The sequence below is a fragment of the Oryctolagus cuniculus genome, chromosome 20, assembly GCF_051225735.1.
Source record: "Oryctolagus cuniculus isolate XC-2025 breed Fujian yellow rabbit chromosome 20, ASM5122573v1, whole genome shotgun sequence".
NCBI classification, from domain to species: Eukaryota; Metazoa; Chordata; class Mammalia; order Lagomorpha; family Leporidae; genus Oryctolagus; species Oryctolagus cuniculus.
The window spans coordinates 43,188,994-43,205,919 of record NC_142886.1 but is presented as its reverse complement, the minus strand read 5'-3'; the positions used below and the strand labels follow the sequence as shown (position 1 = coordinate 43,205,919).

At 49.3% G+C, this 16,926-nt stretch overlaps 1 protein-coding gene across 9 annotated transcripts in view; it reads right to left on the bottom strand.

The window, feature by feature from the left end:
• UNC79 (unc-79 subunit of NALCN channel complex) overlaps nucleotides 1-16,926 on the bottom strand; it is a 264,184-nt gene that overhangs the window by 14,616 nt on the left and 232,642 nt on the right. For all 9 annotated transcript variants that reach the window (XM_089322569.1, XM_089322574.1, XM_089322572.1 and 6 more), the window contains 5 exons: nucleotides 14,071-14,148; nucleotides 9,986-10,075; nucleotides 5,919-6,094; nucleotides 4,159-4,345; nucleotides 1,212-1,409 (listed from right to left, as the gene is read on the bottom strand). In XM_089322569.1, coding sequence (XP_089178695.1) covers nucleotides 1,212-1,409; nucleotides 4,159-4,345; nucleotides 5,919-6,094; nucleotides 9,986-10,075; nucleotides 14,071-14,148 — 729 coding nt within the window. The remainder of the gene's footprint in view (nucleotides 1-1,211; nucleotides 1,410-4,158; nucleotides 4,346-5,918; nucleotides 6,095-9,985; nucleotides 10,076-14,070; nucleotides 14,149-16,926) is intronic.

The following is a 16,926-nucleotide window of genomic DNA, read 5'->3' as shown; positions in this document are numbered from 1 at the left end:
GGGGCCAGCGCTGTGGCACAGTAGGTTCAGCCACTGCCTTTGATGCCGACATCCCATACTGGAGTGCCAGTCCAAGTCCCACTGGTCTACTTCCAACCCAGCTCCCTGCTAATGCACATGGAAAAGCAGCAGAAGATGGCCCAAGTGCTTGGGCCCCTGCCACCCATGTGGGAGACCAGGATGGAGGGAGTTCCTGGTTCCTAGCGTTGGCCTGGTGCAGCCATTTGGGGAGTGAACCAGCTGTTGGAAGATCTACCCACTACCACTCCTGTTTGTCACTCTGTCTTTCGAATAAATAAAATTACTCTTAAAAAGAAAAAAGAACGGCACTGCCAAGACCTTGGCTACTGCTTGCCCTGCTGGGAATTCTCCTCCCACACAGCGAGGGAACCAGGGGCCTCCTGTGCAGATGCCCCTGGCGTGTCCTTCATTCTGGACGCCACAGGACCAACCCACGCTTGTGCCATGAAGTGGGCTCTGGTGAGCCACACTCCAGACATTCCCAGTGGAGCTGTGAGCAGCCCCTCCTTAGGGGAGCAGTGGCCCTGGCCCTGGGTTGGAGGCTTGGGAGCCCACACGCTCACAGGAGCAACTGCAAGGGTGAGCGGGCTTTGGGCACGGAGAATGAACAACTGAGGTCAGTCAACTTGGAAATGACCCCCAAAAGATGACCTCATCAGCCCAAGGATTTTCCAAATTACTTGGGAATCTGAAAATAATATGAATTTCACTCCTAACTCTCTTTCTGGAACACTCCCGAAGGCAGCACTTTTACACAGGACTCTTTTGGCATCGGGCAGAAGAAACAACAACAATTTTTACTGAATTGATTTCCTGTTTTCTTTGACTTTATATCTCTACGGTGTACAGCATAATGTTTTAATTTAAGTATGCATTGTGGAATGGCTAAATCAAGTTATTTAACATCTGCATGACCTTGTGTAGGAACCTTTTTTTTTTATGAGAACAAGTAAAAATCTACTGTCTTGGCAATTCTCAAGTTTCCACTGTACTGTTGGTAGCGAGAGTGACCAAATGCTCAACTTGAACTACTGCTTGCTTTGCTTCCCATGGAAATTCCTAGGAAGCGGGCATCCAGCTCCCAAGAGAACAAATCCCTGACTCATGGTGTCAGCCTACACCCAGTCTGTAAACCACTGCACCAGCGAGGACTGGCAGCGCTTGGCAGATCCGCCTCTCCGAGAACTCACCACTTTGTTATGGGCCATGAGCTGCAGGATGCTGGGCGTGACCCTGCTCCAAAACTCCAGCGCCGTCAGTATCGCCGTGAAGCTGAACTCATTCTGGTTCTGCACGTTGGTGGCGACGGCACTTTGCTCGCAATACACTGTCCACAGCTGAGCAAAGATGAAGGCGTGGAAGAGGGAGCACATATGCAGCACGGAGGTCTGGAAAGGAGGAGGGCAGGTGAGGAGGGCAGGGGAGGAGGGGGCAGGGGAGGGGGGAGGGTAGGTGAGGAGGGCAGGGGAGGAGGGGGCAGGTGAGGAGGGGGGCAGGTGAGGAGGGGGCAGGTGAGGAGGGCAGGGGAGGAGGGGGCAGGGGAGGAGGGGGCAGGTGAGGAGGGGGCAGGTGAGGAGGGGGCAGGTGAGGAGGGGGGCAGGGGAGGAGGGCAGGTGAGGAGGGCAGGTGAGGAGGGCAGGGGAGGGGGAGGACAGGGGAGGAGGGCAGGGGAGGAGGTGGCAGGGGAGAAGGGCAGGTGAGGAGGGCAGGGGAGGAGGGCAGGGGAGGGGGGAGGGCAGGGGAGGAGGGCAGGGGAGGAGGGGGCAGGGGAGAAGGGCAGGTGAGGAGGGCAGGGGAGGAGGGGGCAGGGGAGGAGGGCAGGGGAGGAGGGGGCAGGGGAGGAGGGCAGGTGAGGGGGAGGACAGGGGAGGAGGGCAGGTGAGGGGGAGGGCAGGTGAGGGGGAGGGCAGGTGAGGAAGGCAGGTGAGGAGGGGACAGGTGAGGAGGTTGGCAGGTGAGGATTAGGGTAGGGGAGGAGGGCAGGGGAGGAGGGCAGGGGAGGAGGGGGCAGGTGAGGAGGGCAGGGGAGGAGGGCAGGTGAGGAGGGGGCAGGTGAGGAGGGCAGGGGAGGAGGGCAGGGGAGGAGGGCAGGGGAGGAGGGGGCAGGTGAGGAGGGCAGGGGAGGAGGGCAGGTGAGGAGGAGGGCAGGGGAGGAGGGCAGGGGAGGAGGGGGCAGGTGAGGAGGGCAGGGGAGGAGGGCAGGGGAGGAGGGCAGGGGAGGAGGGGGCAGGTGAGGAGGGCAGGGGAGGAGGACAGGTGGGAGGAGGGCAGGGGAGGAGGGCAGGTGAGGAGGAGGACAGGGGAGGAGGGGGCAGGGGAGGAGGGGGCAGGTGAGGAGGGCAGGTGAGGGGGAGGGCAGGTGAGGGGGAGGGCAGGTGAGGAGGGGACAGGTGAGGAGGTTGGCAGGTGAGGAGGAGGGCAGGTGTCGCTGTGGCTGGGCTGGGGCGCCCCCGGAGCCGGCCCTCCCCGGGCCAGCAGCTCCAGCCCTGCCGGGAGCACAGCCAGTGCTCCAGGAGTTTGAGTACAGACCCAGGATTCACCACCTCCACAAGGTCTGCTCTTCCCTGGGTCGGGGCCGTGTGCTTGGGGAACAGAGCAGCTCTTCGCGGGGAGTGCACCTGCCTGCGGGACCCCTCTGCCCAGCCCCTGGTGCTTCCATCAAGTGATGCTCCCATTCCCACACCACACCGGCAGGAATTGCCTGCCTCCCAGCTGAGTTCACGTCCTTGTCTCTTAAATGGGGTGATGGGGTCACAGTAGCCTCTTCCGTAGAGCTGGAGTTAGGAGCAAGTGAGGGACTCAGGGGACAGCCCTGGCCAGTGCCCAGTGCCCACACTGCTGAGAGTGGGAGCAGTGGGCGGAGAGGGTCACCCCGGGGGCGGGGAACTAGCATGAGTTGAGTGAGTGCCGACCGCCAGCCAGGCACAGTGCTAAGGTCTTGCCATCCACCAGCCCTTGGATTCTCCAGACGAAAAACTGAAGCTCAGAGAAGTGGAGTAATTGTTTCAGGCCATCACATGACAAGTCCAGAGTCAAGAAATGAAATACAGTTTTGCTGCAAACACAATCTTTTTATCAAACTTTGCTTTAAATCTTTGTCAAACAAATCAGCAGGAATTATATGCTACTATAGTTTTAATGATCTTGTGACTATTTTAAAAATTAACTTTATATGAGTGAAGTTGAACAGCTTTTCCTTTGATCACTGTGGACAGTCCTTGCCTATTTTCCTGCGGGGCTGTGGTCTTTTTACTTTTTATTGTTTGAACTTTTTATTTAATGGAACCAGTAAGCCTTTGACTATAATGTAAATTAAAAATGTTATCTCAAAAAAATAAATAAAATATTAATTAGAAAAATACCTGGGCGGCAATGTTAGGAAGTGACTGCCTAGTTCCTTCTGCTAACACCATGCAGGTCATTTGGATGGGCGCTCGATTTTATTCACAGTCAGCTTCCTCTGGCCTAAATCAGTTGTCCCAAAATGCACTGGGAGCTCCTAACATGCCAGGACTTGGTGAAGCTCTGGCAAGGGCGCGTGGCTCCTCGTAGCTGGCAAGAACCGCTGTGTCTGGTTTGCTTATACAAGTTCATGACTGATGCCTGCCTGGGGTTTCTTTACTCCCTCAAGCACAGCACCTGTCACTACAGTTTTAGAGCGTCCCTGAGGAGGTGATTATACTCTGTGCCTTGGTGAGCTTCCAACCAGCCTTCTTGTTTTCATTTCACATCTTCATGCATCTCCAGAGATGTGACTTGCAAAGTGCATGAAGACATTAAACGGGGGCAAACTTTCCCTCCACTTCATCTTTGGTTCTGAAAACCGATCACAAAATTTTTATTATTTTTCTAGCCTTTTATGTCTGTTCACTATTTTGAGACAGCAATGCCTAGGAATCCAACTCGTGCTTGCCTTCATAATTTATCTTCATAAAAGGAAGACAATCCAAGGGGGAAAAGACAGTCTGTGAATTTAAACAACTTAAAATAAAGCATTAGCACAAAGTTGCTTTTCTAACCTCCACAGGAGGCAAGTGATAAGATGCAATTTCTTCTCAGAAGAAACACAATTAGCTGATAAGGGTCTCCATTAGCGATTCTGTTGTACATGGTCTTGATCTTACAGAAATCACTTACCTTTGATTGCTCTGGGAATCCAATCAGGATCACAATCAGGTGGTCTGCAATGTGGGATCCCGCGTCCAGAGGTATGGGGAGGCAGGGGGAAGAGGAGTTTGGACACACCGCATTGTGAGTGAGGGAGCCCAGCAGCAGCCAGGACAGCAGCCGGATGTGGGAGACACACTCGATGAATTCCTTAGGTCTACAGGAGAAGGGGGATTAACGGTGAGTTCCTGTTCTCCATTCCACCGGGCGCCCAACCAGTGTGTACAGGGGGAAGAGACAAAAGTGCAGCCCTGCCGGCAACCGCAGAAAACCAAACACCACACATCCAAATGAGTTACTCTTTTCCTTGCTGTCCGATCTAACCCTGGGTCTTAGCTTCCTGAACAAAGAGCGAGCAGGCCTCAGTGACCCAGAGTGAGTGCACCTGCCTCTGAGCTCAGCGGCTCTAAACTCTCCTTTCTGCTCTTACGAAGTTCTTCCCTGGGCGTGGGGGCTGGTGCAGCAGTAACACACCCCCTGGGATGCCCACGTGCCCCGTCCGAGTGCCTGAGTTTGAATCCAGACTCCACTTCTGAGTCCAGGTTCCTGCGGATGTGCACACTGAGAGGCAGCAGTGAGTGCTCTAGCACGTGGGTCCCTGCCACCCCCGTGGGAGAACTGGAATGAGTTCTAGGCCCCGGCCTCCATGTGGGCCAGGCTTTGCCATTGTAGGCACTGGGGTGCTGAACCAGTAGGTGGGTGATCTCTCTCTTTCAAATAAAATAAAAATAAATATTTTTTAAAAGAAAGTTCCTGTCTGACATCTGCTAGCGGGGAGGTGGCAGAGGAGAAGACGTAACACACAGGCACACATTTTCCTGTTCACCAATAACTTTCTCCTCCGCCCTTCTCACGGCCCACTCTAAACTGCGCCTTTAGCTGGGAAGGCCCACCAGGCACAAGGGCAGGCCCAAGCCTACTCTGAGACGGAGCAAACTGGCGCAGTGCCCTCCCTTTAGCCTCCCTGAGACAGGATCAGAGGCTTGTACCTCCTCGCATCCCGTTTCACCCCTGCTATTGCTTTTTCTCTTGCTGGAATTTAAGCTGCTTGGAGGCAGAGGGCACGGAGTACTCAGTGTGGACCCATGCATTTATTGAGTGGAATTAAGAGCTGGGCGCTCCAAGCTCTAAGTGTTGGCTGTTCCCCAGGACGACGGAGGCTTTGTACGAGGGCGAGTTTCCTTTACCGGCAGCAAGTCCCAAAGGGCTGCAGCTCAGCAAGTAAGATGCTTCCACTTCCTCCCTGCCGAGGCTTGGATGTGGCCTGTCCTCCCAGGGTTCAAGCTCCCAGGAGGCTTGGTCCTCAGCACAGCAGTGTTGAGTTGGTGGGACCTTTGAGGTGGAGACTGGTGGGAGGTCACAGGGGGCACACCTTTGGAAGGGACGAAGGTCATTCTAAGACCACGTTCGCCAGTCTGGCTTCCTGTCTGGCCACGGGGTCTCTGCCTCCTGCAGACACTCCTCCAGCTGTGATGCCAACCATTAGCAGGTGCTCGTCAGAAAGGAGCAGAAGCCAGCACCATACCCCTGAGGCTCCCGAACTGTGGGCCAAATAAACCCCTTTTCTTTATAAAGTACCCAGCCTCAGCTCTTTCCTTAGAGTCATGGAAACCAGACAAATACACCACCCAATCGCATCGCACGCTCACAGACCTCCAAGGTAGCCGTTCGCTCTGGCTGAGCCCCTCCCGCCTTATTGAACTTAGCTCCTGGAACGGTGAGGGTCTTACCCTTGCTGCATTGCAGAAGGAGGGTGATAGAGCCACGGCAGATAGCGGGTCACAGCCTTGTTATCTCTGTGGTTGCCCCGGGAGATCTCCATGGCTGCGATCTGCGCCAGGCCGACTTTGAGATGTCCACCGAAGGTATCTTCATGCAAAGGCTGGGAGCACGTCTTCATGTGACTCTACAAAACCAGACGCCATTGTGCAACCGTGGCAGACGCACTGGCCACTCTTTTAAAAGACCAGGGTGGCTCTCACCCCGCTTCCTTTCACCCAGTGAAGCACACAACCTGCTGAGGCTTCTTCAGCTGCTTGCCATCGCTCTTAGGATAAGGGGGGCTGTTCCTTAGGATGACCTATAAAGCCAGCAGGACCTCTGCATCGTGGCCCCTCGCCCTGGGCTCCAGCTACACCGGCTCCGCGAGCTCCAAGCCACTGAGGCTCCCTCTGCCGGAAATGTCGTTCCTGCCGTGGTTCAGGTTCCAACTCCTGCCCACAGAGAAGTGTTCTCCGAGCTCCCTGACTACGTCCATGCTGCTAGCTACCCCTTCTTCAGAGCAATCATGAGTTCCGATTTTACTTTGGTTTGTGAGAAGTGCTTGTTAAATTTGGCTTTGGTTACCAGACTATAAATTAAATAAGGCAGCTCTCATATCTGTTTTTGCTCATCACTGCAACTCCGATGCCTAGAATAGTGCCAGGCACACTGTGGTGCTCAAGGCATACTTGTTGACTGAACTTTGAAGGCATTCTCTTTCAGTGTGGCTTAGTGGGGAAAAGCACTGAACCGGAAGTTGAAAACTAGGTTCTAGACCCTGTTCTGTCCTAAGTAGTCATGTGGCCTCGGATAAGCCCCTTGCCACATGGCCTCTCCTAACAAAGTCAGAGGACTGGCTAATGTCTGCAGTCCCGATCCCTTTGATCACCATGGATCCTTCTCACTATTTTCAACAGTGTCTCCAAAACAAGCTCAAAATGTTTCTGTTTGCATTTACGTGTGGGAAACAGATCCAACAATCGGTAGCCAGCATACGACTGAATGGCAGAGGGGCTTTCTGAGAAATCACCGGGTGTAGAGATCATAAGATGCTAGTAAAGTTGGACTATACCTCCCATCCTAGCACTTACGAGGTGATCCAAAAAGTTAACAGAAAAAATAGAATTAAGAGATAATTCTGGGGCCAGCATTGTGGCACAGCGAGTTAACCCATTGCCTGTGATGCTGGCATTCCAGCCTCCCATAGGAGCACTGGTTCAAGTCCCAGCTGCTCCACTTCCCATCCAGTTCCTCCTAACACAACTGGGAAAGCAACGGGGAGATAGCCCAAGTGGCCCAACCCACATGGGAGACCCAGATGGAGCTGCCGGCTCCTAGCTTCCACAGCCGGCCCTGCTTTGTGGCCATCTGGAGAGTGAACAAGTAGATAGAAGATATTTCTCTGGCTAACTCTGCCTTTCAATAATTAAAATAAATCTTTAAAAAAGAGAAAGATAAGCTTATTTTTGTGGAAAAAAGTTTTGAAATTCACACATTGATTTCTCATAATATGCATTTTCCATGAAAGTTTTGAGGACCTCTTGAATGTATCGAGGCAAACAGTTTTGTTCCAAAATAAGCTTATCTTTAAATGTGTAAAGAACTTTTTGAAGTACTCTTATTCGCCAGGAAGCACTCTTATTTCTAAACAGAGAAAACTGAGTTCAGGGACAACCTGAACACATTTGGTTTGCGAACTTCTGGGATCACTAGCTTCCTGTTTCTCAAAAAGCTGTCATGCTGTCATTTATTGGGGCCAGCATTGTGATATAGTGGGTTAAGCCACTGCCTGCACTGCCAGTGTCCCATATGGGTGCCAGTTCAAGCCCCAACTGTTCCATTTCTATCCAGCTCCCTGTTAATGTGCCTGGGAAAGCAGCAGAGGATGGTTCAAAACTTTGGGCCGCTGCACCCACACAGGAGACCAGGAAGAAGCTCCTGGCTCCTGGTTTTGACCTGGCGCCACGCTGGCCATTGCAGCCATTTGGGGAGGGAACCAGCAGGTGCCCCCTCTAACTCTGCCTATCAAATAACTAATAAAAAATTTTTTTAAAGGTGTCATTTCGGAGCTGGCATTGTGGATGAAGTTGCCACTTGGAATGCCAGCATCTCATACTGGAATACTGGCTTGAGTCTCTGCTTCTTCTTCTTCTTCTTCTTTTTTTTTTTTTTTTTTTTTTTTTGAGGTCAAAGTCCTTTATTGAGAAGCTCAAAGGAGTGGGCGGGGGAACTTGAACCTGCGCTGGGGCTGATTCAAATCCGACGTCCTCAGCCTCGGGACCTTCCCGCCATCGCAGTCTCTCTGCTCTGCTTCTGATCTAGCTCCTGTTAATGCACCTGGGAAGGTCCAGCTACTTGGGTCCCTGCTTCCCATGGGGAGACCCAGATAGAATCTCAGGCTCCTGGCTTCAGCCTGGCCCAGCCCTAGCCGTTGTGTGCATCTGGGGAGTGGACCAGTAAATGAAAAGTTATCTCCTCCACAAACCCCACCCCGCTGTCTCTCCCTCTCTGTCTCCGTCACTCTGCCTTTCAAATAATAAATAATTTTTTAAGATTTATTTATTTATTTGAAACACAGAAATACAGAGAGAAGAGAGAGAGAGAGAGAGAGAGAGAGATGTTCCATCCATGGTTCACTCTCCAAATGGCTGCAATGGCCAGGACTGGGCCAGCCCGAAGCCAGGAGCCAGGAGCTTCCTCCAGGTCTCTCACGTGGGGGCAGGGCCCCAGAACTTGGACCATCTTCCACTGCTTTCCCAGCTGCATCAGCAGGAAGCAGGATCAGAAGTAGAGCAGCGGGGGCAGCGCCGCGGCTCACTAGGCTAATTCTCCGCCTGCGGCGCCAGCACACCGGGTTCTAGTCCCAGTTGGGGCGCCAGATTCTATCCCAGTTGGTCCTCTTCCAGGTCAGCTCTCTGCTGTGGCCCGTGAAGGCAGTGGAGGATGGCCCAAGTGCTTGGGCCCTGCACCCGCATTGGAGACCAGGACGAAGCACCTGGCTCCTGGCTTCGGATCAGTGCAGCGCGCCAGCCGTAGCAGCCATTTGGGGGTGAACCAACAGAAGGAAGACCTTTCTGTCTCTCTCTCTCTCACTGTCTAACTCTGCCTGCCAAAAAAAAAAAAAAAGAAGAAGTAGAGCAGCTGGGTCTTGATCTGGTGCTCATATGTACACCGGCACTGCAGGTGGAGGCTTAACCCACTGCACCACAGTGCTGGCCCCTACATTTTTTTTTTTTAAAGTTGTCATTTAGAGCTAGGTTCCATTTGGCTGTTCTGTGTATCTTCTTCAAATCCCTGCTACGACTAATCTCTGAACTCCCCAGTGGGATTGCGGCAGGGACATGGCTCTGAGTCAGCAATTCATTCCACCTAGCAAAACCACCGATAGACTCATCAGCCTCATGGAGACTTTGTCCATGTGCAAGTTAGGTTTTGTTCTCTCTCCTTCCTTTCATAATTGTCTTGAAGAAGACAGCCTGGCACAGATAAAAGCAGTGATGGCCTACATCTGCACAGCGTGCTGCCGCTCATGGAAGTCTCTCCCCATACGCCATTTCCATCAAGCCTGCAACAGGGGGCGAGCTGGATATGACAGGCTGGTTTTGCCAATGAGGGAATGGAGGCCCAAGTAGTTAAATGACATCATGTGGGTGGTGAAAAGAGAGTGGCATGGGAGTCACATTAGTCTCAGGTTCGACCTTGACTCCAGCACTTCTTAGTGGGTGACCTTGAGCACATTACTGTAGGCGCCCACGCCTCAGTTTCTACATTTGTAAAGTGGGGATAACATCTTCACAGGAGCACCTGAGAATTGAAGAAATGGCCCAAGTAAAGCGTGTGCATAAGCTGGTGCCACGTGAATACCCTTTGCCTCGCTTCTACCTGGTTTGCAGGACTGTTTTTTTTTTTTCTCAGAGTCCAAGATAGGGGTTTATTCAATAGGACTACAGCTGCCTCCCCAGATGGCCACAAGTTCCTATGCAGTCAGCTTACTCCTCCGTGGCCCTAGGAGCTGAGCAGACAGGAGCCGTCTCACCTTCAGTCTGGTCAGGGTGTGCATGTCTGCAGTGAAGTCCAGCACTTCCGTGATGTACTGCCGCACACACTCCATGGCCGCCGTGCCACACTGCAACACAAGGACACGGCACGTCACAGCTGCACTCTGTCCTGCCCGCAGGGACCGTCTCACCCCCGCTTCAGAGGTGCTTCACTTCCTGGATTCCGGATGCACTCCCCTACTCTCATCGCAGTCTGTGACTGTCTGCACACACTCGGACAGAGACTGATACAAAAGACTTGTGATGGACAGCAAAGAAAACGGTGGAGGCCGATGGGAAACAGGGTTCAGTTCTTTTCCTCTGCAGAATTGAGTTGATTTTTGTTTGCTTGTTTTTATCCTTCATACAAAGATTCAGCCCGTATAATGCCATTAGTTGTCAGACTCCTTAGAATCCTCCCCAAACAACAGTAATATTTTATCACTCTGGGGACATCTTGTGCTACCAAATTTGACTGCCTCAATACTGAGCCTCTACTTTAAAAACAAATGTAAACAAACATCACAGACGCTGAGTCAAAGACTTTCATGGTCAAGCGACTTACAGCCTCTTACGCATAGCAGGTGCACTGTTAGGTGGATATGCTCTTGTCAAGGTCTTGCCAGGGATAAATAAAAGAAAGAAATGAAATGTTCGTCTTCCCCACGCACTCCAAGTGTGTTTGAGGAATATTAAAGGCAAAGAAAGGCACGCTTGTCTTGTCGGTTATTAAACAACACCAACCTGCTCCCTCAGGGCAATGTGGCAAATTTAGGATTATAAAAAAAAAAAAAAGGCAAAGCCAAATGCACAGACAAGCCGCTGCATCAAAGCTGTGTGAGAGAACCCACACATCAGGCTGGGTATAAAGTGGATCAAAAGCGGGCAGTCTTTGAAGCCATTATGAATACTATGCTAAAGGCCTCTCTTGGCTTTCTTTAGAAAAATCTGGAACATTATATACTTAACTGGCTCACCCAGTGGCTCTCATTTTCCCATATTCATGGAAATCTGCACAGCACTGAACTGTATCACCTCCTCGCTCTTCTAGAATGTTACGCCTGTCAGTTCCTCTGACAGGCTAACAAACAGAACAAGGCCACTGGCCGTCTGTCAGAGCGTTTCCCAGCGTTTCATACGTTCTAAGGTTTTCTTCCTTTAATTTAAATCAAGTGAAGAAATTATAAAAGGTTTATTGTGTTCTTGCTCTTGCAATATGAATCCTTGAGAGCAAGAAAGGATTTCCCCCCGATTTATTCCATTTTCTCTGACCTTTCACATGCCATGCAAATAGGAGTGCAGCCTCTGTTCTCAAATTTCTGGAAAGCGCATTTGTTTCTTTCATTGGCAATAGTTGATACCATCTCAACGAGGCAAATGTCACCAACGACAACTACAGGGCGCATTGGTCTTTTAAGTTTAAATCTCAAAAGAGGAGAGTAAGAAATTGACTATTACCTAGCTACTTTGTTCCAGGGACAGCAACTACATTTGGTAAAAGCCTTAAAATCCACTTCCCAGTCAGGAGAATCTTAATGTGCTGCCCGCAGTTGGAAAACAAAGCATATAATTTCCAGTCTCCTTTCTCTCCCCGCTGTTTTTACTCTAAAAATCATGAGTATAACCTGTGTCACTGACAAAACAAAATATAAGGAGTCAAGCCCATCTCTGTCAGAAGACCCACACCCATTCCAATGGGAAACCTTATCATAAAGGAGCTTGAAAATAATTCTGACCTCAAACACAGGAACTGAAGCAATTCATAGCCAGTTCTTCCTCAAAATTTAGATGCTTTTAAAGTTACAGTTTTTAGATTATATGAGGGGTCCTCCAAAAGTTCGTGGGAAATGCGTATCATGAAAAAACACACATGGATTTCAAACATGTTTGCACCAAGATAAACTTAATAAAGCCCATTTTTTCCACAAGCTTTTTCAAGTACCCCTGTGAAAATAACACATGCTCAATGTGGAAAAGTAGGACACAAATTATTAAAAAAATTAAAATGACCATAATCCTAATTCCTGTTCTCCATTTCTAAGGAAACTGCTTCCAAGTTTTTTAGTGTCTATGACACACACACATTGATTTGCTCTTTTATAAGACTGTGATAACTTCTTTCTAACATGCTTTTTAATTAAATCATGGCACTTTCCGTGAACTAAATATTCTTAGGAACTTTGATTTGAAAGCCGTAAGAGTCCATCTCATGGATGCAGCCTATTTTATTTAAACAACATCTAACCTTGGATAGTCAGTTTGCTTACAATATGATTTTGCTAGTTTAAATGATGCTTTAATAAATATCTTGTACATAAATCTTTATGCACAACATTTCTTTTCTGGAATATATTTCTTGAAGCAGACTGTCAAACAGCCTTCAGCCAGGTAGGTTTCACTGCCACCAGTAGTTTAAAAGAACGCTTGCTTCACTTCACTATCAAGTTTAATCATCAAGCAAAATCTGCTGGGGGGATGGGGAAGGGAGAAGGTACCAGTCAAGTGGCACAAGGTTTCAGGAATTCAGAATAAACAGATCCCAGAGATCTGGGTACCAAAGAGCCTGTGGTTAGCAATACTGTATTGTTATGATCAAGCATGAGTAAACACCACGTGAAGTTTTTTATAATAAATAAACAAGGTAGGAGGACGCTTTGGTGATGGTGGACACGCTTGTGGCATAGATTGTGGTGATGGTGTCACAGGTTCACACTGATCAACAAACTCATCAAACTGTGCCCGTCAAAGAATACAGCCTTCTGTAAGTACATCATACCTCAGTAAAGCGAATTAAAAATAGAAATAAGAAATGGGATGATTTGCTAGCTAATTTTAATTTTTATATGTTATGTTGATTCACAATTCACTGATCAGGTGAGGGAGGAAGTTTGTTTTGAATGCCTCACCGCTCTTTGCCCAGTGCTCACTGCTCTGTCTATACCTGTGTCAATCTTTTGACTATCGATTTTTTTTTGTGCCTGCTGGAATGTTTGTCTTTCACTTCCTGATTTCAATAAACATTGTATATGTTAGGTCTGTTGTTTTTTAGTTACCGCACAGATAGCAAATGTTGAGCTGGTTATGGGACTGAGTTCTAGCCAATGGAATGACAGTAGAAGAAATACATTCTTCTAGAGCTGGCCCAGGAGAGCCTCCATGGAGCGTGTTTTCGTCTCTTTCCCTAACCACCAGCAGACTGCAGAGGAAGTCGCCCTCCTCTATCAATCAGAATACTGATGTAAATGTAGTGTGAACAAACAACAGACCAGACCGCTTCTGCGTTGTCACTGCTCCTGGATTTCACGTCACAGCACCTCGCACTGCGCGACGTCAGTGGCGGGCACCAGCACAGCAGTTGTCACCGGGACACCGTAGCCCACACCCGAGAGCCTGGGTTTCAGTCCTAGCTCCACTTCCTGCTCCACTTCCTGCTGATGCGCTCCGGGAAGCAGAGCGGACGCTCAAGTCCTTGGGCCCCACACACCCACGTGGGAAACTCAGATTGAGTTCTTGGCTCCTGATTGTTGCAAGCATTAAGGAATGAACCAGGGCACGGGAGATCTCTCTCTCTCTCTGCCTTTCTCTATCTCTCTGCCTTTCAAATGAAAATAAATAGATATTTTAAGGAATCCTTTAAAAAGCACAATCTAGGAATTTTATTCCCAGAGATCTATTATAAAAATAGTCTAAAATATGGGTGAAGATTTAAGCACAGACATTCCTTATATAATAATTACTATTGCAGAATATTGAAAATAACTAAAATATCCAAGGTAATGTTTGTTAAGAGTAAGTTCATGTTTGCCAAGACTACGTTTAACGGGTGACACTTACTATACAGACCGGCATTGTGCTAATATGCTTTATAGATACTGTCTTGTCCAGTCTGACCTATGCATTACGCCCTGTTATATCGCATTCTACAGATGAAACAAATCAAAGAATCTTGGACTAAACAACCTTCTGAACATCACACAGCTTGTAAATGCCAGGCCTCAAACCCAGATACAAGGCGAAAGCCTACACTCTTAACCATGTTAAATGAAACATGAAACTGCTGACGATTAACTCGGTTAGGACTTACCCCAGGTACGGAGGCTATCATCTGCTTGCTCAGGATTGTCGATTCAGCTAGTTTGGTCCCAGCATCTGCACAAATAAACTAATAAAAACATTGAAAGAATAATTATTTTCAAGAGTACTTGGACAGTAATAAGTAATTTATAATCTTATTAGCTTGGCTTAAATTGATTAGTGTTTTCTTGCATGGCAGTCTGCCCTGGATGTTTCAAACTTGCCAATCATGATCGTTCACTCATATCAGGAATTCAGAAACACAGGACTGACGTTAACACACAGATCCTTCCCTTGCCCAGAGCCAAGTGGCTGAAAGGGTGTCTCCCATCAAGGAAGAAATAAAAGACTTCGACACTGCCAGGTTCACTCTGAAGTCACTCTGCTTCTTCCTTGGCACCTGCTGACAGTTACTGTAGGCTCACTTGTATAGATTTTTCACAACTTCTCACATTTAGAATGAACAGAGAACAACAGTCTCTGAGAGAGTAGTCCACTTGCTTCTTCCTCTTCAGGGACTCTCAGCGTCTCGTCTTCCCACCCCCACTGCAGCCACAGGTGTCCTCTGTGCTGGAAATGACCCCACTCCTGCTCGGCACACGCACAGGACATCTCACACGCTTGCACTGTGCCAGTCCTCACTTCAGACTGCAGGGACCTACGAGTCCGTTTTTCAACCTGTTATGCGCTTTCCAAGAGCCACACTTGATACACCTCAGCCCCAGCTCCAGCTGAGTGTCTGGCATCCCAGAGGGGCTCAGCAAGACTTGCTGAAACGAATCGATTAATCAGGTATGACTAGCGTTCATGATGAGGGTGAGTTTGCCAGATTACAATTTAATTTGCTTCATGACCGATTTTTGACAGGTACTTTCCACTCAATACAACATTCAACTATTTATGAATTGTTTTAGGGAATAAATTACACCTAGGGTTGGCAGAGTTTGCTATGGCCAATTAGCTCCTGTTTAATTTCTCTTTCCAGGCTGCTGGCTAGGAGCCCTAACAACTTCAGGGTCTGAAACTGCTATTACACAGAGCTCAGAACTCGTCCAGAGGTGGCAACACCGGCCACCCTTCCTTCCCACTCGTCCCACTCGCCCTGGGAGGCACAGGGAGGCTGGTGAGCTGACCCTGAGATGAGCCAGGCAGACTTAGTCCCTGTCAGACTGGGGCGATGCAACACAGACTGGGGCTGTGTAGAACATCTCCAGGAGGCCCGACAAGGAGAAACGCAACAAAGGAACCAGCAGAAGCCAGCAGACTGGCAGGCTGAGCAGCGGTCAGGTCCAGGCGTTCGCAGGAGGCAGTGGGTTTGGGCTCACAAGGCGGAGCTCTAAGAGAAAGGCCTTCTGAGGCCAAGCAGCCTTCGGATGTCTTGTGCAGGGCGGAGACGTGTGGCAGACACAGTCCCAAGTGAAAGGCATGTAGGTGTAGGTAATGGCGAGCGCTGTGAGACAGCAGCTGCGAGACAGACCTTGCTGTGCGCACTCTCCCATTTCCATTCACTTCAAAGAGCTGCAGAGAGTGGAAGAATCTATTTGGCCAACTCCGAATCTGGCAAAGAAAGCAGGACCCGGTAACACCCCGGGTGTAGCTACAGCTTTTGGTTACTTTTACTCAGGTATGTCTGCTCACCTAGCTCAGACTTACGTACAACATAGAAACAGTAAACAAGCTGCGTCTTCAAAATGCAAAGCCTGTAACTTTGGACAAAGCCTGCAAGCAAACACACATGCCTGAAACACGTGCTGGCAGTACGGTGCGAACCCCCCCACCCCGACTCCAGCTCCTGGCAGTTGCCACGTGTTGCCCTGCGAGGTTCATTTTCACATGCTATCAGGGCCCGCTGTCAACGAAAACTGACCTAGGACAAAGTTTCAAATCCTCTGCTGGGGCACCGGCATTATTTTCACTTCATTTCTTCACAACAGGAATGAGGCTGTGCACAGATGCAGGGGCTCGGGATAGAGAGCTGGGCACTCAGAGAGGCAGGGGCACGCTCAGACGGCGCAGTCAAGGACGGTTAAAAGCCGCAGACCTCCACGTGGGCCTGCCCTAGGGGCAAGCCTGGAGCTTGTGAGCAGTAAAACGTCCGCGGCTCCCCCTCTGCAGATGCCCTCCCACCCGGCCCTGTCTGCGGAGTGGAAAGGACGCACAGTGACACTGCCCTCTGTGCCGTCGGCAGCCACTCAGTGTCCAGACCTCAGATCCAATTCAAATGTCTGATCTGTGATAGCTCTTCCAAGTCAGAATTAAAGAAAAAAAAAAACTACCCTAAAAGTGCAAGATGTCTCAGAGAATCTGGTACAGGAAAGAGAATACAAATGCCTAAGTTTCTAAAATCATCTATTATTTGCTTTTTTATCAAAGCATGTTAATGCAGTATGTCTACATGTCATGTAGCTGCCAATCATGAACTGAAGAAACCCTCTTATAATTTTATAGAACTGTTCAAAGTGTAAAGATGTAATTAAAATCAGAGGGGGCAAAGATAATTGCTGTAGAACGAAGAATTCTATACTTTCGGGAAGAAATACGCCACTGATATATGCACTCCCCCATGAATACAAAAGAAACTTGCTATCTGTGATGTCTCATTATTAAGTCCATTATCAAAATGATCCCTAAAATAGTATCTCCTCCTCCCATGCCATGGTGATCAGATTATTACTAACTCAACTAATATTATTAGTCACCCCACTCAACAGAAACCCCGTGAATTAGAAACAAGAGCTATTCCTCTGTCGGTTCTTTGTCCTCCAGCCCACAACCCACCTATCTTTAAAGAAAACCTTTTTCTGACATGATTTCTCATAACTTGAGGGTTTAGGTATATCCCACAGAGTGGGGGAGGTACATGCAA